Source organism: Pelodiscus sinensis, chromosome 2 (assembly GCF_049634645.1).
Source record: "Pelodiscus sinensis isolate JC-2024 chromosome 2, ASM4963464v1, whole genome shotgun sequence".
Classification (NCBI taxonomy): Eukaryota; Metazoa; Chordata; order Testudines; family Trionychidae; genus Pelodiscus; species Pelodiscus sinensis.
The window spans coordinates 251,713,089-251,735,154 of record NC_134712.1 but is presented as its reverse complement, the minus strand read 5'-3'; the positions used below and the strand labels follow the sequence as shown (position 1 = coordinate 251,735,154).

Below are 22,066 nucleotides of genomic sequence, written 5' to 3'. Positions count from 1 at the left end.
GTGTCATCCAGGGTGAGGAGGGGTGTGATGCCTGCTCCCCACAGGGGCTGGCACGTGCCTCTCAGGGCGACTCAGCGTGGACTGGTAAAGCTGCCCCTTCGCCGATAGCTGCTCCGGCGCTACGAGCACGTCCCAGTCTGCGGCACTGGTATTCCTACAACGGGAGAGCCATCCTGGGGCAGCCAGGGCCTCTGGGTACGAAGCCAGCAGGCAGTGGAGGGAAATCCAGCATCTTCATATAGCCCTTGATTTGCCAGGAGCATCAGAGCAGCATGGAGGGACGGAAGCACTGGAGAGGGAAGGGGCGGGCCTCTCCCCTGGACTCCCTAGCTGTGCGGGGTTTGTTGGACTGTTTATTTCAGCCATGCTGGCTCCGGCAGTCAGCTGGGCGGGAAATTCTTGAACTGGTTCACGCTTCGGTGGGAGAGGCCTACCCACCGTTTTCCTGCTCCCTCGGGGGGGAAGCCTCCAGCAAACCCAGGGAAGGTAGTTAATGATCTCCTGAGTCCTGTGCAATCCACAGCATGTGGATGGGCTCAGCCTGCGTGGAGGGGAAAGATCCCAGCGCGGCTTTGTGTCAGGACAGGGGTTTGCCCTGGTGCCCTTGGCCGCAATTTCTTTCCCCCTCATTCCAGTGCTGTACAGCGAGCTGCCTGCTGCTCCCCCCCCCCCCCCAGAGGTGGCTGCATCTCATGGCAGAACGGTGCCTCTGTGTGTACGGTGTGCAAGGTGCTGTGTTGTAGTAGGTACGATGGGGGATCCGTCGGGCACGGCTCTGATTTAGCGGAGCAGGTTTCCGCTGGTGGCTCAGATGGAAAGGCCGAGGGAGACAGGGTAACAGAGGGAGGGGCAGTGTTGTGTATTTCCACCCGTGGCTATCAAGTGGCAGGGGAGAGGTGGCCAGCAGCAAGGCAGCATTCCTGGGGCATGCTCGAGATGTGGCAGATGAGAAGATACAGGAGCTGGGAAAGGCTGGCAGGCAGCATCTGTCCTGTCTGGGGGCGGAGGAGGGGTGTGTGTGATGGCAACTCCCTAGCCTCGGAGCGAGCAGCTCAAGGAAACACTGTCCAGCCCTGCTACCTGCCAGCAGTTCTCATTGTCTCCCAGCTGGCTTTGCGAGGCTTGGGACACCATTCCTACCCATCCTGGCTAATAGCCATTGATGGACCTAACCTCCATGAATGTATCTAGTTCTTTCTTGAGCCCTCATCTTCACAACATCCCCTGGCAAGGAGTTCCACAGGTTTACAATGTGCTGCATGAAGAAAAGCTTCCATTTGTTTGTCCTAAACCCTAAAACACTACAGTTCTCCCATCGCAGCACCTCCCCAAGAGGGGGGGGAACGCAGGCGATAGAAATATGACACTGTCCACCTGGGGGGTAGAGCTGTGTCTCTCAGGGGCCTGGATTTTTCACACTGCTAAGAGATGGAGTTTTGCTATGGAAGTGCAGACCAGCCCAAAGGGACGATACCAGCACTAGACACTTTGCTTCAGGTAGGATCATTTTTTTCTCCTGTGTTTCAGCCAGGGACCTCATGTTCCCCTCTTCCCCCCGCACTTCCCTGTCACCGTTTTATCGCAGCAGGGCATGTTGTGTGAGCATGGATTGTGGCCATGCTTTGGATCAGATCCAAGGCCCAGTTCAGGCTGCTTCCTTGGGAAGAGACAGGTGGACTGTGGTGAGCTCAGAAGTTCACCTGGCGAGCTAGGATTTCCTGGTGCGTGTCATTCTCACCGCCCTGGACGTACGAAGGCGTGAAAGTGACCTGCACGCTCCCTTCCGTCAGCCCCCTCCCTACACAGCAGAGAGCAGCAAAGGGACGGACTAGTGATCGCCAGCTGGCGTCTTCTCCTCCCTATCGGAAAGAACCGAAGCTTGTCTCTGCCCAGACAATGTGGTTTCAGCACATATGGGGCCAAGTGCAAAGCTCTGACCGAGACGGGAATGTTCTTGGAGTTCCGAGATGTTTCGATGCAGCGTTTTGGCTCAGGCCCCACTATTAACAGAGATCCCAGTTTTGCCTCTTTCTCCCATTTTTTTCCCCGTGCTCCCTTAAAGTGGCTCTGTGTTTACTGCTCCCGATACGAAAGCCAGAGAGTGGACCACCATCAGTGCAGGTGCCCTGATCATACACCCAAGAGCGTAGGAGGTCTTTAGCTGGAGTATTTGCTGAAGAGCTGCTAGTGTCTTTTCTGCATCCTAAGGAGTTTCTTGTTAAAACTGGAAACAAAGCCAGCATTTTGCAGGTGCATTAAACACGCCTGGCTGAGAACAAGGACTCTCCTTGATCTATTGTGATTGCAGCAGAAGGTTCTAAGTGCAGCACTTGTGATTTCAGCTGCCAGTGACACTTGAGGATGTCTCCGGCTATTTCACCTGCCTGCCAAGCAGAAAGAGCTTTACCAGGAGGCAGTGAGAGAGAACTAGACAAATCTGATTTTTGCTCAGCGAGGCTCAGTTTCATTCTTTGAACACCTATGGGCAAATGCGAGCAAACTAGAAAGTGAAACTGCCCAAGGCAGTTTCTGAGCCCAAGATGAGAGGGACCAAAAGGAAACACAGCAGGAAGTGGGAAGAGTAACACAAATGCAAAGTTCTCAGTTACTCAGGTTATCATTAGCAGCACAGGAAAGGCATTTTAATAGGGGATTTTGTTTTTTAACTTTGCCCTTGTTCCTAGAGCCTCTGGTCCATGCATCTGCCCCTCATTTCACATCCTGCATGTAAGGGATGCAGTAAAAGAGAGCTACAACGCCCCATTACCGCACCAGGTAAGAGTAGAAGATCTAAAAGCGACTGTCCTGGAGAAGAAATGAACCCTTTGTGCCCATCCTTGTGTACATAGAGCGTGGGGTTAATCTCTGAGCTGCAGAAGATAGCCTCATCACAAAGAACACTGTGGGTGGTGTTCGTTAACACCCCCTTAGGTGGCTCAGCAGCCCAGGTCAGGATAAAAGGCAGCTGATCTGTGTTTGATTCCTGACTCTGCCACAGACTGCCCTGGTGACCCTGGGCCAGTCACTTAGCTTCTCTGGGCTTTGATAGCTGTTGATAGCATGGGGACGATCGCCCTGCCATCTGGGGGTGAGGGTAAAGTCATTCATGACAAAGGATAATATTGTTCGATGGGGGATGCCAGGCATCTGGGTCATACACACTGAGTCACTCTTAGAGGCAGCCGGTCCCCTTGGTGGTGTGGAAATCAATGTTCCCTCTAATTTTTTTTCCATCCATGTGCGAAATAAATTTAATGTGCACCAAGGCATGTGCGGATGTGCACACCCAGGAGAAAGACCTGCTGCTGGCTGTGGGTGCTCTGCTCGAAAGCTGGGTGGCATTTGAATTTCTCCTGGGTGGCTGCCCAAGGGCCCAGCTCTTAGGGAACACAGGTCGATACCTGAGCCCCCAAATAAGTGACTCCTCGTGTCCTGGAGAGTGTTGCACTGGTCCCAGGCACAGGGCACTTTCGGGTGCGGTTTAATATCTGGGAATGGGTCGTGAGCACATCAATCCCTGCTCAACACAGTCCCCTGCACGCCTGCACTGCATGGGGACTGGTTGATAGCTGAGTGTAAGAACGTCACTGGCCCAGGGTAGCTACTGTGTATTGCAGAAAGGCCCAAGCCTTGTCGGGTGTGGGCCCGGCAGCCTGTAACCAGCCAAGGGCTGAAGGAGCAGCCATGCTGCTGGGTTAGACATTGAGGCTGTTGTTCTCCCCAGGATTTCCATGGCTTCACACAGGGGCCTGCGGCTGCCTGGAAATTTGTGGAGAGCCGTGGATGTTATGTTGAAATAACAAGCCCATTATTCTGAAACGATAGGCGTGGTAGTGTGGACGCTCGCCTTATTTCGAAATGACTCCCCAATGTAGACATGCCCTGTGATGTGTCCACATCCCCATTCTCTTGGCAAATCCCATGACAAAATGCCCTTTATGTCACTGTAACAAACTGGCTCTTCTATTGCCCCCCGTTGGATGGAATCAGAACAGCTCGCCTGTGTGTCATAGACCCTAGCTTGCTAACTGAGATTCTCCTTCCGTTCAAGTGTACAGGTGGAGCTGGCAGACCTCAGTTCGGTCCCCACTGGGGCCATGAAGTTCCAGATGGGTAGCAATCTCCCAAGCCCGAGCTGGCCCTGCATTTGTGCAGTGTTTGGGGTAGGGGGTTTGGCAAGCCAACCACAAAGCAACAATGTTCACCACAACAGTGAAGAGCAGTGAGTGTAACTGATCAAGTGTTGTCAAGAAGCCACAATTAAATGTCAATGGAATGGCCATATGGGGGCAGCAAACCCCCAGAAAGGAGCCGTGCTGTATTGCACATGCACGCCCACCAACAACCAGTGCACGTTGCACCATTCTGTCTCCAAGAGACACCTAGCAAAAGGAATTTTGGGCCTCCAGGTTGATCTCGCTTAGAAGTAGGGCTGCATGCTGACAGGCTGTTATTGCCCCATAGATAACGATCTAGGCACAAGTGGGATTGCTGTGGCAGACACCAGCCTGTCTCGGTCCCCTATCAGGGTCAGTGGGGACTGGGAGTAGGGTTGCCAGATGGTTTAACAAAAAATACCAAATGCCCCCCTCAAAAAAAAAAAAAAAAAACACCAAGAAAAAATTCTGTTGAGGGAAAAAAAAGGTAAAGACCAAAATTGTTGAGCCAAAAAAAAAAAAAAAAGGGGGCACTGTGCCTTTAAATGGCCCTGTTCTCCTCACTCCCTCGCCCCTGCCAAACTTGGCAGGGGACAATTGTCCCCACCAGGCTTCCATCCAAGGGAAACAAGAAATACCAAATGTTTCATATGTTCTGTATTTTCTGGGGTTTTTTAACTGGTTGGGGGACCCAAAAATCAAACTGTCGGGGCGAAAACTGGACACCTGGCAACACTAACGGGAGAAGCAATGTGCTCTTAGCTGTAGGTGCCGCTCGTGCCTTTCCAGAGTGCAGGCCGGGCCATGGATCTATGAGCAAAGCCTTGTACATCACTCGGCGTTCTGACATCAACGCACAAAAACATTTTACTTCCTGGGGTTTGAAATTGGATCCTTGTGCTGGACAGTCGCTGAGCTCAGGTTCATGTGCCTGCTGCCCGTAGTTCACGCATGTGCACACACACACACACCAATTAAAAATTGGGGGGAGGCAGTATCTCAGCACCCCTTGGCAAAGTGGCCCCAAATTTGCGCACACCCTCAATTTAGTCTTGCACTAAAATTTTCAAAGCTGGACCTACATCTCAGGCATCTCAGTGCATACTAAAGCTTCTAAATCAGGGATGGGGACCTTTTTAGGGTTGGGGCCACTGACCCACAGAAAAATCAGTCGTAGGCTGCGCACAAGTGAGAAGCAAAAAAACCCAAACCCAAACCAAACCCCCTCATTGATGTGGCCCCCGACTGAGAAGGAGAAAGACACCCACATTCCCCTCTCACACCAGAGCTAGGGGCCCAAGGCTAGTAGAGTTTGTGTGCTCCAGCTCCGTGGGGGAATGGCAGGGGGGCTGGAGCACCAGTGTGGGCTCCCCAATTCTGGGGTGGGGGAGCTGAGACTTGGGGGCCTGGATCCAGGTAAGCCAGGAGCTGCATCCAGCCCCTGGGCTTTAGGTTCCCCACCCCTGTTCTAAATACAACTGGCCAGGCTTTGTGGGGCGCCTGCCCCACATCACTGCCACTGAAGATGTGTTTGGTCCTTCTGAAAATCACTCTGATATGCTGCCTGTAAATGCATTCCTGTGCCTGCCTGTATTTGGAGATCCTGGCCTTTGATCATTAGTCGGTCCCAAAGCATATTATGAGGTGGGCCGGCATTGTCCGCCCCTTTTATAGATGGGGAAACTGAGGCACGGGAAGTGTGCCTCATGGTGCTGAGGGCTCAGGAAGCTGAGGCAGTAAATGTCCATGATTTGGCAACACTTCTAGGCCCACAATTAGGGGCCTCGGCACAGTAGTGAACTGGCATTGCACCTGATGGAGGTGGGGTTGAAATATTAACACAGGGACACTGGGCAAATTCCTGGTCTTGTTATGCCTCAGGCTCATTAATATCCGTGCTGGGAAGCTGGGATCTAGCATTTAGGTCCCAGCTGAGTGGTTCCCAAATGCGCAGATGTGGCCTAAGCTGCCAGCTCAGCGCTGGCCCCACCAGCTGCTCCGGCAGAGGGGTGAGTGGGACAGGAACAGGTGCATCTGTGGCTGCCCTCCAGCCTAATGGGATGCGAGCCTCCAGAACTCCTCACACACTGTCTTATCCAGTGCCCAGTTCTCAGCTCAGGCCCTGCTGGGAGGTGTAGTTTATCCCCCTCCCCATGGGTAGCCAGGGGAGGGTCTTGCTGGGGCCTGTGGCTCACACAGAAATCCTACCCGCAAGGCTTATGTAGAAGAACTACATCTCCCAGCATCCCCCTCTAGTAGCAGCCCACACAGCCCCTTCCTCTGAGGCTCTTACAAAGGGAGCTGGCTCCGATTTGGAGAGATGCACCTTTGATTTGAGGACCATCTCGGCAGAGATCAGCCAAAGCAGCGACCATCTGGTGCTCCCTTGACTGACGCCGAGGGCCACCTCCTCCCCGTATCCCCAGCCCTTCCTCTGAGCTCTGACAGCTAATCTTCCCCATCCCTGTGTATCCATCAGCTGGTGGCGCGAGGCCGGGGGCAGCCTGCACCGGTTGACGGGGAACTCGCTTTTGCAGGCACGTGAAAACGCGAGCGATGGGTCCCTGTGAGGAGGAGAGATCGGTGTGAAGGCTGCTGATTGACTCCCACCTCTGGAGACCTCACCTGCCGACATGTCTGAAGGGCTGTCCCGCAAGGTAAGGGCTGGGTGTACTGTCAGACCCCAGCGGCTGGGGGTTCGTGGTCCCTGTTGGGCAGGCTCAGTGCAGGGGTTTCCTGTGGCTGTTTCCAGCCATCAGAACCAACCCCCCCAACCTCACCCAAGCCTAGCCCCTGATGTAGGAGAATGGTCCCCAAAGTCACCAATATGTTGGTCACCTGCCCCCAGGAATCGCCTAGTCCAATGGAGCGAAAAGGCATGTTCCTAGCTCTCTGCTTGGCAGCTTTCAGATGTTGGCAGGTGCCGGTGCTGGGCCCTGCGGGGGTTAAATTAAACAACATGTCCGACATGTCAGTACGGCTCTGATTTGGCAGCGCCTGAGTCCACAATGCCAAGAGTCACGGCTGATGTTCCCTGGTGTTTAGTTTCCATGTTGAGTAGGGGAAGGGGGAACAGAGACTTGGCCGCATGTGCTGGAGTCATTCCTCTGAATCCTCCAGCAATGCAAGGGTTAAAAGGGCACGCCCACATCACACACACTCCTCGTGCCCCATCCTGTTCCCTTGGCCTGTGTTTCAAACACAGATCTCTAGCCTGGCGAACAGGAGACAAAGGGCCGGGTAGCTCAGACAGCTCTGTGTATAACCCTGTTGCAACAGTTGTGCCTTTTCCTGTCTTTACTCTTATGGAGGGATTGATTCTGCCAGGCACTGTGCCTCCCGCAAGGCCCACTAACTACCTGGAGAGCGGAGGGTGCAGAGCACCATCCAGGGGGAAAGGTGTCTGCTGTTGCCTTATCCCCTGGGGACCTGACTGGCTTCTACCGAGCTTTGTGCTGGCCCTAGGATTTATCTGTGGGTGGCAAGCAAGGGCCGTCTTTTCTAAGCTATTACCAGTCCACTGGCTTTACATGTTGGTGGGAACACCTTGGCTGTGTCTACATTGGCACCCTTTTCCGGAAAAGGGATGCTAATGAGACCAGTCGGAATTGCAAATGCCCCGGGGATTTAAATTTTCCCCGTGGCATTTGCATGAACATGGCTGCCGCTTTTTTCCGGCTCGGGGCTTTTTTCCGGCAAAGCCCCGAGCCAGAAAAAAGCGGCAGCCATGTTCATGCAAATGCCACGGGGAAAATTTAAATCCCCGGGGCATTTGCAATTCCGACTGGTCTCATTAGCATCCCTTTTCCGGAAAAGGGTGCCAATGTAGACACAGCCCTTCAGCGTGTTCTGGCTCTGGGAAAGTGCCTGTAAGCCAACTCTGTCTGCTTGAAATGGGGCTTTCTGAGCAATAGGGACAGGGCCCGTTCTCATTCAGGTAGGTCACACACTGAACTTTCCAAGGCTTCGTAACCATTCGCCCTGGGAGGAGCGAGAAGAAAGGCTGGAACTGTTCTGCTTAAAGTAGGGGTGACAGGTGAGCGAGCTGGGCTATGACAGAGGTCTATACAATCATGACTGAGATGAAAGCAGGGCCAGATTGGGGGGGGGGCTAGCCGGGCAGCTGCCCAGGGTGCCATCAGGCGCTGCGTGCCTGGGGCCAGGGGCCGTGTGGCGCCTCTTAGAGCTGCCATCAGGTACCACGCACCTGGGGCTGGGAGCCGTGCAACAACCCTTAGAGCTGCAATCAGGCACCGCGAGCCCGATTGCAGCTGCAAGGTGCGCAGCACACCGGGGCGGAGCTGTGCATGAGTCACACGCCCGCTGCCCGGGGCGCAGGAATGGCTCGAGCCGACCCTGGGTGAAAGTGAATAAGGAAGTGTGATTTACCCCTTCATGTCCCACAAGAACCAGGTGTCACCCAATGAGATGAATGGCCCCAGGTATAAACCAAACAAAAGGAAGTGTTTCAGATAAGCCACAATTAACCCGTGGAACTCATTGCCCTGGGATATTGAGAAAGTCAAAAGTATAACTGGGTTCAAAAATGAATTAGATCAGTTCAGAGCGGATAAGTCCATCAACAGCTATTAGCCAATATGTTCAGGAACGCAACCCCATGATCCAGATGTCCCTAAACCTCCAACTGCCAAAAGCATCAGGTACTGGCGACTGTCAGAGACAGGATACTGTGCTCGATGGACCCAGATCTGACCCAGTGGTCGTTCTTATGTTTTTATATTCTGTTAAGTCACTGAGTTGATGCCAATGCAAAGTTGTTTCCTATTATAGGTTAACAGCCAGTCTCAGTTGTCTGGATATGGAGAAATTCAGCCTGTGCAGGAACTTGCTTAGTGCATAGGTCTTGTAGGGCTGAAATGGGGCATAACTGGTCTTTGTGCTGATTAGGGATGTGAATGTGGCCAGGGAAGCTGCTACAGATGGCCTGGAGCGGCCCCTTCACCTGTCCTCCTTTTAATTACCAACTGATTGGTGACATAATAACAAGATCTGAAATATGCCAGGAAAAAACATGAGGGAGAGGAGAAGAATAATGTAGCACTGTGCTATTTTCCACTGTTAGATTTATAGAGCAAACACAAAACAATGAATCCTCTGCAGTTCTAGACCAAAATATTTTCCACCACATATCAGGAGAGAGAGAAGAGCTTGCTTTTGGGCACAGTGCGTTTGTTAACAGGTGACATTTACCCAGAGATGTTAGAAAGCCTGGGCTAAAGTTTAGTTTGTTTGGAGGGAGACAGATCCAGAGCAGAGAAGTAAAGAGGTCTGAGAGAGTCTTCATTAGCAGATCTTAATGCAGGATCTGACTTCAATTGTACTGATATTTTTCTTTTGTAAAGCATTTAGAAGCGAAAGGCTTAGCTCATGACATTTGCATGATTACATTTCAAACAAAGTTTACATAGGTGTTTATGACTTAGGGTAAGAAAGAAAAGGATTCTTTTAACAGAATTTTTTGGAGTGTCGTAGATATATGAAAACTCTGATCTTAATGATTTTTTAAAACCCTGTGTTACTAATTAATACATGGTAACTTGTTAAAACTGGAAGAACTTTACTATGGAGACTGTTTATTTGTTTGGCCTTTCAATTAGAATTTGATTCCAGGGAAGTGATTTCCATTAAGTTTTAGAATTTGTTTGGGGAGGGGTATTGGCATGAAGGCCGGATCTTTGCTATCTGGTAAAGTTCTGGCTCTTGTACGTCAATGGGCATACTCAGAAGCAGCAAGCACTAGTTATGCTGCTAGGTGTTTGTAGGATGAAGACCTTATTTGCAAGCTCTTTGAAACATGGACCTGAAGCCATGTGTTAATGTGCTCTGGGGTGTCTACTCTTTGAGCTAGTGACACACACAACGTGAAAGTTTCAAACCAAGAGAACTTTTGTTTTACAGGTCTCTATTTCACTTGCATAGCATGGATCCGAAACATTCCCCAGAGAAACTGTATAAGCCTGAGTGAATGCCTCTTACTTTCCTTTCTAGTTTCAGTAAATCTTATATTAATACTTGCAAGGGATGAATAACTATTTCTAGTTGACTCAGATTTTTTAAGCTGAGTTTTGGGTGGATAATATGTATCAAAAAGGGATAGTTTTGTGAACTGCAAAAGTCTGCAGTGTGCTAGTGTTTTGTCAGGTGCTTCCTTTTTTGGGAGCAGCTGTAGTGGAGATTCTGAAGATCTGGTGGTCTATGGGAGTAGGTTGTTAAATTGGGGCTCAGGTGCATATTTTTTATGCGTTTACTTAATAGCCATGTATTTGATTAACAAGGAGATCTTGCACGATCTCAAAATAAAAAAGGAGTCCTATAAAAAATGGAAACTAGGACAAATAACAAAGGATGAATATAGGCAAGCAACACGGGAATGCAGGGGCAAGATTAGAAAGGCAAAGGCACAAAATGAGATCAAACTAGCTACAGGCATAAAGGGAAACAAGAAGACCTTTTATAAATACATTAAAAGCAAGAGGAAGACCAAGGACAGGGTAGGCCCACTGCTCAGTGAGGAGGGAGAAGCAGTAACAGGAAACTTGGAAATGGCAGAGATGCTCAATGACTTCTTTGTTTCGGTCTTCACCGAGAAGTCTGGAGGTGTGCCTAACGCAGTGAATACAAGCAGAGAGAGGGTAAGTTTAGAAGATAGGATACACAAAGAACAAGTTAAAAATCACTTAGGAAAGTTAGATGTCAGCAAGTCACCAGGTCCTGATGAAATGCATCCCAGGATACTCAAGGAGCTGATAGAGGAGGTATCTGAGCCTTTAGCTATGAGTTTTGAAAAATCATGGCAGACAGGGGAGATTCCAGAAGACTGGAAAAGGGCAAATATTGTGCCCATCTATAAAAAGGGGAATAAGAACAACCCAGGAAACTACAGACCGGTCAGTTTAACGTCTGTCCCAGGGAAGATAATGGAGCAGGTAATTAAGGAAATCATATGCAAACACTTGGAAGGTAATAAAGTGATAGGGAATAGCCAGCATGGGTTTGTGAAGAACAAGTCATGCCAAACTAATCTGATAGCTTTCTTTGATAGGATACCGAGCCTTGTGGATAAGGGAGAAGCGGTGGATGTCATATACCTAGACTTTAGTAAGGCATTTGATACGGTCTCGCATGATATTCTTATTGATAAACTAGGCAAATATAACTTAGATAGGGCCACGATAAGGTGGGTGCATAATTGGCTGGATAACCGTAGTCAGAGAGTTGTTGTTAACGGTGCTAAATCCTGCTGGAAAGGGATAACAAGTGGAGTTCCGCAAGGGTCTGTTTTGGGACCCGTACTGTTCAATATCTTCATCAATTATGTAGATATTGGGATAGAGAGTACGCTTATTAAGTTTGCAGATGATACCAAACTGGGTGGGGTTGCAACTTCTTTGGAGGATAGGGACATAATTCAAAATGACCTTAGCAAGTTAGAGAAATGGTCAGAGATAAACAGGATGAAGTTTAATAAAGAGAAATGCAAAGTGCTCCACTTAGGAAGGAACAATCAGTTCCATACATACAAGATGGGAAGCGACTGTCTAGGAAGGAGCATGGCGGAAAGGGATCTAGGGGTCATAGTGGACCACAAGTTGAATATGAGTCAACAGTGTGATGCTGTTGCAAAAAAAGCAAATATGATTCTAGGTTGTATCAACAGGTGTGTTGTAAGCAAAACTCGTGAAGTCATTCTGCCGCTCTACTCTGCACTAGTTAGGCCTCAGCTGGAGTACTGTGTCCAGTTCTGGGCGCCACATTTCAAGAAAGATGTGGAGAAATTGGAAAGGGTACAGAGAAGAGCGACAAGAATGATTAAAGGCCTAGAGAACATGACCTATGAAGCCAGGCTTCATGAACTGGGCTTGTTTAGTTTGGAAAAAAGAAGATTAAGGGGGGACATGATAGCGGTTTTCAAATATCTAAAAGGGTGTCACAAGGAGGAAGGAGAAAATTTGTTCCTCTTGGTTTCTGAGGACAGGACAAGGAGTAATGGGCTTAAAGTGCAGCAGGGGAGATTTAGATTGGACATTAGGAAAAAATTCCTAACTGTCAGGGTGGTCAAATATTGGAATAAATTGCCAAGGGAGGTGGTGGAATCTCCCTCTCTGGAGATATTTAAGAACAGGTTAGATAGACATCTGTCAGGGATGGTGTAGACGGAGCTTGGTCCTGCCTTGAGGGCGGGGGGCTGGACTCGATGACCTCTTGAGGTCCCTTCCAGTCCTATTATTCTATGATTCTATGATTCATGTATGTAGCTGTTTTCAAAATGTCCCATTTTGATGTGTTTACTCTCTTGAGTTGTTAGGGTGATAATACAGGTCGTCCAAGAATTATCCCTTGTTTTAATATATGTTCTTCTTCCATAGCTGTGAACTGTTTAAAATACATATTTATATCTAGGCCGCACACAAGCTCAATATTGGTGTTACACACAAGAAATGTGAACCCGCTGAAAAGAAAATTCAACCTGCCTAAGGATGGAAAATGTTAGAGGGAACCCGGCGCTGTATTCAATCCTGAGTCAGATGAGATTGCTCCTGACATCAAGGAGCCAGAATAATTGCTGCGTCAGCACCTTAGGCTTTGGCCTGGCCTGGTTAGGACTGATGCGGATGGGTCTGTTGCTTTGATCCACACCAGCTTTGTCCCCAAATTCTCATGATTAGGATTGGGAGGAACCCCCAGCTCCCCGAATCGAGCAGAGTTGGAAGTGAGCATATGGTCTCGTCTAGTAGCAATGTTGATCGTGGCACAGGAACGGCAGAAGTTTCCTGAGAGTTGGGCTGGCCACTGGCACCCAAATCGTAGCCCTGCTTCCTCACTGCCCCATTCCCCCAAATATCTGCCCCCTCCGGCCCTTCTCCCCAGTGCTCCACTCTCTGCTCACTTCTCTACAATCCTCCCCTCCCCCCCATCGCTCTCCCCTAGGGCTGGTAAAAAGGGCCCCCCACTTTTAAAGTGATGGAGCCCTGCACCCTTCCCCCTTCCAACACCTGTCTTGGCTGCATCCTGAGCAAACTCCAGCCCTGATCATTCCCCCTGCAGCTTCAACGGGAGACAAAGTCTTCTTACATCCTGACCTGAATTCCTCCCCCCCAGTCCCTGGCCCCAGCCACAGGCCCCTGCTTTTGAGTCGAAATGCCCTGGAAAGTGGCTATAGGCACCTTTTTCTGTTCTCTCTCTGGCAAGTTGCAAAGGACTCGGGATGGTTCACTCCTCTGGAGTGAGTGGGCTGAACTAGCGGGGAACGGAAACCACCCCCCCCCCCAAAAAACTGGCAAAAGCGGAGGTTCTAAAACACGACAACGGACAAGAGCAGAGGTGAACTGAAGCAGCTCTGAATTCAGGCTGCCTCACCGTGTTCGCCTTGGTGGCTGCGTGAGGGACCCTGCCACTGCTCTCTGCTTCTCCTGTCCGGGCTGCTCACTCCTCGCACCGTCTGTGGGTAATGCCGTCGTTTGTAGTGCTGAAAGAGAGCAACCCGTCCCCAGAGAATGTAGTCTTATAGACACTGCAGGCAGTGGGCGGAAGGGGAAATGGAGTCACAGAGAGGAAGGAATCATAGGGTGGGAAGAGACCTCAGGTCATCAAATCCAACTCCCTGTTAAAAGTAGGACCGATCCCAACTCAATCATCCCAGCCAGGGCTTTGTCAAGCCGCACCTTAAAAACCTCTAAAGATGGAGATTCCACCATCTCCCTAGGGAACCCATTCCAGTGCTTCCCCACCCTCCCAGTGAAATAGTTTTTCCTAATATCCAATCTACACCTCCCCCACAGTAACTTGAGACTCCTTATTCTATCATCTGTTACCACTGAGAACAGCCTTTCTCTGTCCTCTTTGGAACCTCCCTTCAGGTAGCGGATGGCTGTTATCAAATCCCCCCTCACTCTTCTCTTCTGTTGACTAAATAAGCCCAAATCCCTCAGCCTCTCCTCGTAAGTCATATACTCCAGTCCCTAATAATTTTTATTGCCCTCTGCTGGACTCTCTCCAGTGCGTCCACGTCCTTTCTGCAACGGGGGGCCCAGAATTTGATGCAGTACTCCAGACGTGGCCTCACCAGAGCCTGATAAAGGAAAATAATCACTTCTCTAGATCCGCTGGTAAGGCTCGTAGTAATGCACCCCAATAGGCCGTTCGCTTTCTTGGCTACAAGGCCACAAGGACTTGCACAATGTCCCCCAGAGAGTCAGCAGAAGACCCAGGTCCCCTGCATCCAAGCTTGGCTCTCTGGCCATTGAACCACATCTTGCCCTAAAATTGGCTGGTGTGTCTTCCTGCGGGTTTGTTCCGCTCCTGGCCCAAGGAGGACGCATGCACGGTGGGGAGCTGCTGTCGTACCGGTGAGAATACTCCCACCAAACATGCCTGCTTTGCTGTTCCAGGTCCCAGTGACATTTGATGACGTTGCTGTCTATTTCTCTGAGGAGGAGTGGGAGATTCTGGCAGAATGGCAGAGGGAGCTTTACAAGGAGGTGATGAAGGAGAACCTGGAGACTGTGCTTTCTCTAGGTAAGACACTAATTGGCATTCCCTGCCTGCAGTACTGTGGGCAAGGTTCTCTGATGTTTTGTGTTCCACTGAAATGAGCTGGCTCAGGTGTGGAGGTGCACACTACCCTCTCAAGGATGGGGCTGGAACTGGCCATCAATGTATCTTAGGCCCCATACTGCTAGCAGCTAAGAGAGGAGTGCAATGTATGAACAGGGGGAGCCATGTCATAGCACCCTTCCTCCCAAATTCTAGCTGATTGTGACTAACAAAGCTCGTTAGAACAATGAAGTTGCAAATGGCTCTGGATGTTAGAGTGCAGTTGTAGCATTATGCACTCTCCTTCTCACCTTTCTCCCAGCTACATGCAAGGAAATTAAAATATATCTATAGTTTAACAAGATGTCCCTGAATTAAACTCCCACTCTAAGGCCTGGGTGTCTAGACTGAGTGGAAGCCATTCTGGAAGAAGGGCATTTCAAGAAAGAGCCAGCGTTACTCTCACGATAACTCTCATGACTTATCGTGTGTCTTGTGATATTCGCTGTTCTTCTTAAAGCCCCAACTCCTGGAATCGCAGGTGATTACATGAGTCCCAGCTTTCCTTAAAAGAAAATCAGTTTCTAGCCCTCCTGGTCACACCGAAAAGCTCTTCTGCGTTTCTCTTCCTCCCCCCGACCCCCAGCCTGAATCCTAAAGCTTGTCATTGTCTTTCTTGGCAAGGATTCCAGCTCCCCAAACCTGGCATTGTGTCCACGATGGAGCGAGGGGGAGAGGTCTGTGCCCAGTATCCCAGGGACGCTGCAGCTGAGATCTGCTTTGGGGGTGAGTGTGTGGCCAAGAGCCCTTGGCTCACCAGGTTCTGTAGGCAATTCTGAAGTGCACCCGTTTCTCTTCTCCTAAAGAGTTTGCACCGGCTAAGTGTAAAATCTGCACCCAGCATCTCCGATCCTGGTGGAGCAGGACCGTGTTGCTTCTATGACCCGTAGCAATGAGCCTGGGCCCAGTGTCCCTGGTTTCCCATATTTGTGTAAGGCAGAGAGGTCCATAGACCTGCCAACGCTGCCCAGGCTTCCTCCAGCTGCCGGAGGGGAGTGGCTAGGGCCCCGCCCTCAACAGAATCTTAGCGAAGGGCCTTTTGCAGTGTGGGGCTGGTGCCGGGCTGTTTCGGGGACTCAGTGGCATAACATTGTCTTTGAACCTTTCAGGAGACGGCTGCCTAGGAGCGGACCGAGAAGCAGAAGCCATTAGGTGGGCTGCTGAGCAGCACCAGCAGCAGCCTAGAGAAAGTCCCTCCCTACCCAGCTGTGATGCTCTCGTTCAGTGGGCCTGCAGCAGCCGCAGTGAGTCCAAGCTGCAGGCGCAGCCTGGCAACCAGCTGGGGAAGGCTCTTGAGTTCCTGGGAACTGGCGCAGGAGCAAAGCGCAACAGGCACCAAGACGCCTTCAGGCTGCAGCCGAACCGCCAGCAGAGCCAGGCGGAGGAGCAGCCGCGTCCGTGGCCCAGCGGCGAGGGCAGCGTGGCCGGGCAGTGTCAGCCGAGAGCCGAGCAGGAGGCGAGGACGTTCCAGTGTCCCCACTGCGTGAAGAGCTTCCCCACGCGGCCCAAGCTCACTGAGCACCTGCGGGCGCTCTTGGGAGACCGGCCCTTCAAGTGCCTGGACTGCGGCAAGGCCTTCGGCAAACACTCGGTCTTTGTTGTGCACCGCCGCAACCACACGGGCGAGCGCCCCTACCCGTGCCCGGCTTGCGAGAAGCGCTTCCGGCACCGCTCCCACTTGACGGTGCACCAGCGCACGCACGGGGACGAGCGCCCTTACCTGTGCGCCATCTGCCAGAAGAGCTTCATCAGCAAGTCCCGGCTCACGGTGCACCAGCGCACGCACACGGGCGAGAAGCCCTACGCCTGCGCCGAGTGCCAGCGGCGTTTCAGCCACCGCTCCCACCTCATTGTGCACCAGCGCACGCACACGGGCGAGAAGCCCTACGCCTGCGCCCAGTGCGGGAAGAGCTTCATCAAGCAGTACAACCTGCTGGTGCACCAGCGCACGCACACCGGGGAGAAGCCCTTCCGCTGCCCCGAGTGCGCCAAGACCTTCATCCAAAATTCCAACCTGGTGCTGCATCTGCGCACCCACTCCGGCGAGCGCCCCTACCAGTGCACCCGGTGCCAGAAGGGCTTCATCCGCCAGTCCCAGCTCACGGTGCACCAGCGCACCCACTCCGGCGAGTGCCCCCTGCCGCTGCCTCACGGGCAGCAAGAGCTTCCACCGGCCGACCAGCCTGGACGCTCACCAGCGGACTCCCCTGTTGGAGAGGGCCCTGCCATGCAGGCAGCCTGGCTGTGCCGTGCTGAACCCCAGGCAGGGCACCTAGGAGGGAAGCAGCCGACGGTGCCGGAGGCTGTCGGAGCCTGCTCCTATTCAGCCATGCCTACGTTCTTCTGGAAACACCAACAGGATCATAGGTGGGCAACACCCAGCCAAGCACCATACCTCACCCAGCACCCAGAGCACACCTCAAGACCTATGTAATGCCGCAGACCCTGCTGCCAATAGGCTCCAGGGACAGCCATGCCTTGAGCACTTTCATGACCCCTGGAAGCTCCCCCAGCATGCTGGTAGGGACCACTGCAGTGATGGGAACGAGGGTCTGTCTCTCACCCAGGCCAACAAGGAAATTCCAGATTAATCCTGCCAGGGCGTTCTCAGCTCACCTGCTCATCTGGCATGGGTAGGCAGGGGCGTGCACCCGGGGAGGGGTTCTCCCGCACAACACTGCGCGCACCTGCACTGAGCGCCCCCCCGGTCCTCGCTGTGAACTGGCGTTAGCGCGCACATGGTTCTGCCCCACTGTTATGATTCTTTCTTTGTACTGCAGACGCATCTAGTCAGGGCCCAGGTGCTGTACAACACAGCACAGAAAGCCCCTCCCTGCCCCCAGTGACCTTACAGTCTGAGAAGAGAAAGCAAATGGCACCAGACAGGCAGGTGAGGGAGCCTAGGGAAGCAGTGACTGGCCAGCAGGATAGCACTGGGCTTGGCACGCCAGCTGCCTTTCCTTTCCGGTTCTGCTTTCCATCACATCTGTCTGTGTCCCCTGTTATCATCTCTGTTCTGCCCTCGTGCGAGCTCTCTCCTTGCCCTTCTACAGGGCCTGCCACTGCAAAGCCCGTGTGAGGAGGGGCTCAGCCCTAGTTTATCAGCATTGGGCTCTGCGTTGCCCTCTGGCTACGCCAACTGGGCGTCCCACATTTTCCGGGACAGTCCCGATTTAAAATACTCTCCCCTGTTGTCCCCAGAAAGCACTGAAATGTCCCGGACATTCCAATATTTCAGCGGGGGGACGGGGAGAGAAAGCGCCGAGGCTCCCGAACCCCAACCCTGTGCGCTAATGGGCACAAACGGGAAAGCCTTCACGAGGCACGGCCCTGTGAGGCAGTGTGTGGAATCTGGCCAATGGGAGCAGGGGGAGGCCATGCCTGAAAGCAAGTAATTGCCCCCCCTCCTCCACGCTGCCACCCCGCACCCCCAGCCCGTGCACTCACCACCCCGCACCCCCAGCCCGTGCACTCACCACCCCGCCACTACCCCGCACCCCCAGCCCGTGCACTCACCACCCCGCCACCACCCTGCACCCCCAGCCCGTGCACTCACCACCCCGCCACCACCCCGCACCCCCAGCCCATGCACTCACCACCCCGCACCCCCAGCCCGTGCACTCACCACCCCGCCACCACCCCGCACCCCCAGCCCGTGCACTCACCACCCCGCCACCACCCCGCACCCCCAGCCCGTGCACTCACCACCCCGCCACTACCCCGCACCCCCAGCCCGTGCACTCACCACCCCGCCACCACCCCGCACCCCCAGCCCGCGCACTCACCACCCCGCCACCACCCCGCACCCCCAGCCCATGCACTCACCACCCCGCACCCCCAGCCCGTGCACTCACCACCCCGCCACCACCCCGCACCCCCAGCCCGTGCACTCACCACCCCGCCACCACCCCGCACCCCCAGCCCGTGCACTCACCACCCCGCCACTACCCCGTACCCCCAGCCCGTGCACTCACCACCCCGCCACCACCCCGCACCCCCAGCCCGCGCACTCACCACCCCGCCACCACCCCGCACCCCCAGCCCGCGCACTCACCACCCCGCCACCACCCCGCACCCCCAGCCCGTGCACTCACCACCCCGCACTCCTAGCCCGTGCACTCACCACCCCACCACCACTCCGCACCCCCAGCCCGCGCACTCACCACCCCACCACCACCCTGCACCCCCAGCCCATGCACTCAGCACCCTGCTGACCCCTTGGTCAGATCTTGTCACCCGATTTTTGGTGCAGAAAATACGGTCACCGCACCTCTGGCTGATCTGTCAAACACGAGCCAGATGGGCCTGCTGCTTTTTCTCCCTTTACCTGAGCCCTGCTGCTCTCTAGGAGGCAGGGGTCCCCTAGCTGGGTTCTCCATGTGGGCAGCACGGCGGCACTTGTTTCACCTCCAGGCTGCGGCTGGCAGGCAGCACCTGCTTGGCTTTTGCTCTCCTCCCCACAAGCTATCCCAGCTCGCAACAACCAAGCTAAAGCTACCTCAGCCCCCTTCCAGGCCCATGCCCTGAGGGCCTGTCTCCTTGCATGCACCTTCCTCTCCGTGGAGTCGTCTCTTTGCAGCCGCGTTGCCAGACAGGTGCTCCCAAATCCACCACAGGCTCAGCATCTGGCCTGGCTAATGGGGACACCCAGACCAGGGAAAAATAGCCACAGTTTCCTGGTATGGGCGCCACCAGCACAGGCCCTGTGTTCATCTCCCCTCCCCCTGCTAGACTGGCATGCTAAGCGTCATCCTCTGTCTCCACCTGGGGCTATAAGGCTCCTCGAGGAGACCCGCCCCAGAAGGATAGCAGAGTGTGAGGGCGTTGTCACTCACCTGTAGGGCACTGAGGATGACTGGGTCTCTTGGCTGTCAGCTCTGTGAACCTGCGATATCCAATTGCCATCAGCGTCACTTGTTTTACTCTCTCAGAAGGGGAGTAGCCGTGTTGGTCTGTAATTTTAAAAGCAATGAGTAGTCCTGTGGCACCTATGGGTATGTCTACACTAGTTCGTTAGTTCGAGCTAGGTAGGCAAATGAGGGCAACCGGGATTGCCAATGAAGCCCAGGATTTAAATATCCCGGGCATCATTTGCATCTTTCCGGGTGCCGCCATTTTTAAATCCCCCTTAGTCCGAACTCCATGCCTGTGGCTGCACGTGGCATGGAGTAGGTAGTTCGAATTAGGATCTCTAATTCGAACTACCGGTACACCTCGTTCCACGAGAGATCCTAATTCGAACTGCCTACTCAAAGCCATGTGTAGCCGCGGGCACGGAGTTCGGACTAAAGGAGATTTAAAAATGGCGGCGCCCAGAAAGATGCAAATGAAGCCCGGGATATTTAAATCCTGGGCTTCATTTGCAATCCCGGTTGCCCTCATTTGCCTACCTAGCTCGAAGTAACGAGCTGGTGTAGACATACCCTTAGAGACTATCAAAAATACAAAGAATCACGAGCGTTCATGGGTAAAACCCACTTCATCTGATGAAGTAGGTTTTTCATAGGTAAAACTAAGGTAGAAGTATTGCTTTACTTAGCTCCCCCCTGCTCATTTTGTTTCTGGTACTAGACTGTTTTCCATGCCAACATTTCCATGAACATAGACTCATTTTGAAGTCTGACTCTAACACTGCCTCCCCTGACAGAGGCCTGAAGTGAAGAGCTAGAGCCTTTAGGACTGACCCTCTGAATTTACTTGCTTTCCTAAGTTTAACACAGACCATTGTGACAGCATCTGGTCTCAGTTACGCCAAGATAAATCTGCAATGATTCCTCTTAAGTCATCAGTTAGACCCTGAAGTCAGACATGCCCATAGGTCCTTTTTAAGCATGTTGCTATTGCCTTCTTGTGGCATGGTTTTGTGTGTGTGTGTGTGTGTGTGTGTGTGTGTGTGTGTGTGTGTGTGTGTGTGTGTGTGTGTGTGTGTGTGAATCCAGAATCCAGTCCAGAATCTCTGGGTCTTTTTGAGTACTTTTGTGTCTGGCTTTGAATGTGATAATAGCCCCGAATGTCTGGTGGGAATTATGTAGTAACCCGAAAAATTGTTGGCAGCTGCACTAAGTTATCTTCAGGCAGGACCCTCCTCCCTCTTGGTACTCCCTCAAAACAGACGTGAACAGGACTGCAAATGCACTGATGCAACCCAGAATTCAAAACTTCAGCCAGTTTGCATAATCAGTAAGTGCTTTCTCTCAGACCTCTGTCTTTCCATTAGCTGTTTAATCTCCTTCTCTTCCTAACCCCCTTAAACCCCTCTACTACAACTGAATTGCGTGGCAGCCATTTTGAATTGTCATGCCAGCAGTGAACATATGATTACAGGGAGGATGTGAACATTCAAAATGGCTGCCGTTGGGCCTGATAATTTAATTTGGGGGCTTTTTCCAAATCATTGGCCAGTCTCACCCCAAGCATTGTTTGTAGTTTGCTTAAAAATCCAAGGGAAGGCTGCCTGGAGCAGGAGCGAGGCTTTTGGTCTCTTGAGTTTAAAACTGGATGTGAAACAATACTGCCCAAATTCAAGTCAGAAACAAGCATATTCTTGTGTTTGGGGGGGGCTCTTCCATTTTTAAATGATTGTGTGGAGAAATTATTTAATTTTATTTAAAATATGGTGTATATCTAACTATCTAATTTCTAATAGTTAAATTTCAGTGAATAATCACTTTTGTTTTGTTATTGATGTTAATGAATCTCACTCTAAATATATCTTGAAGATTGAACTTTTTCCTCCCAGTGCTTCAGTCTGGGTTGGTTTTTTTTAAAACTGTGATGGAGTATAAGTAATGCAAGAACCCTAAGTAATCATGTGTGAATGTCAGGCAAAGGGTCATTAAGATTTTGTGATTATGATAAAAGGCAAATTCTTCAAAAAATCCTAACCAAACTCAACACCCCCTCCTATTTTATCAAACTGTATTTAAAATTAAATCCAGTTCCGCAGAAGGACCCTCTTCTTCTTTTGTGTTAGCTGTTATGAACATAAAATGAATGTTTAAAAAGTGCAGTGTGTTTGCAGTTTGTTTACAAGGTGGAGTAGTTTACAGAAATGTGACTGAATAAAAGAAAACGTTGGTCGGGCTGTTTGAAAAGCACAGTGCATAGTTAACCTGTGGAATTCATTGGCCCAAGATATCATAGGGAATGTCTACACTACAAAGTTAGTTCGAACTAATGGACGTTAGTTTGAACTAACTTTCATAGGCGCTACACTAGCGCTCCGTTAGTTCGAACTTAATTCGAACTAACGGAGCACTTAGTTCGAACTAGGTAATCCTCATTCCACGAGGATT

General features: G+C 51.9%; 1 protein-coding gene across 1 annotated transcript; it reads left to right on the top strand.

The window, feature by feature from the left end:
* Positions 1 to 6,447: 6,447 nt before the first annotated feature.
* On the top strand, positions 6,448 to 18,867 carry LOC102458234 (uncharacterized). Its single transcript, XM_075919776.1, has 4 exons — positions 6,448 to 6,814; positions 14,567 to 14,693; positions 15,396 to 15,497; positions 15,881 to 18,867. Exons 1-4 carry the CDS (start codon positions 6,791 to 6,793, stop codon positions 17,203 to 17,205), a joined length of 1,578 nt encoding a protein of 525 aa, XP_075775891.1. The 5' UTR covers positions 6,448 to 6,790; the 3' UTR covers positions 17,206 to 18,867.
* The last annotated feature ends 3,199 nt before the right edge of the window (positions 18,868 to 22,066 follow it).

Coding starts and splice junctions, on each gene's coding strand:
- LOC102458234 (XM_075919776.1), top strand. CDS start 6,791: ATGTCTGAAGGGCTGTCCCGCAAG. Junction 6,815..14,566: donor CTGAAGGGCTGTCCCGCAAG/GTAAGGGCTGGG, acceptor TTGCTGTTCCAG/GTCCCAGTGACATTTGATGA. Junction 14,694..15,395: donor GGAGACTGTGCTTTCTCTAG/GTAAGACACTAA, acceptor TTTCTTGGCAAG/GATTCCAGCTCCCCAAACCT.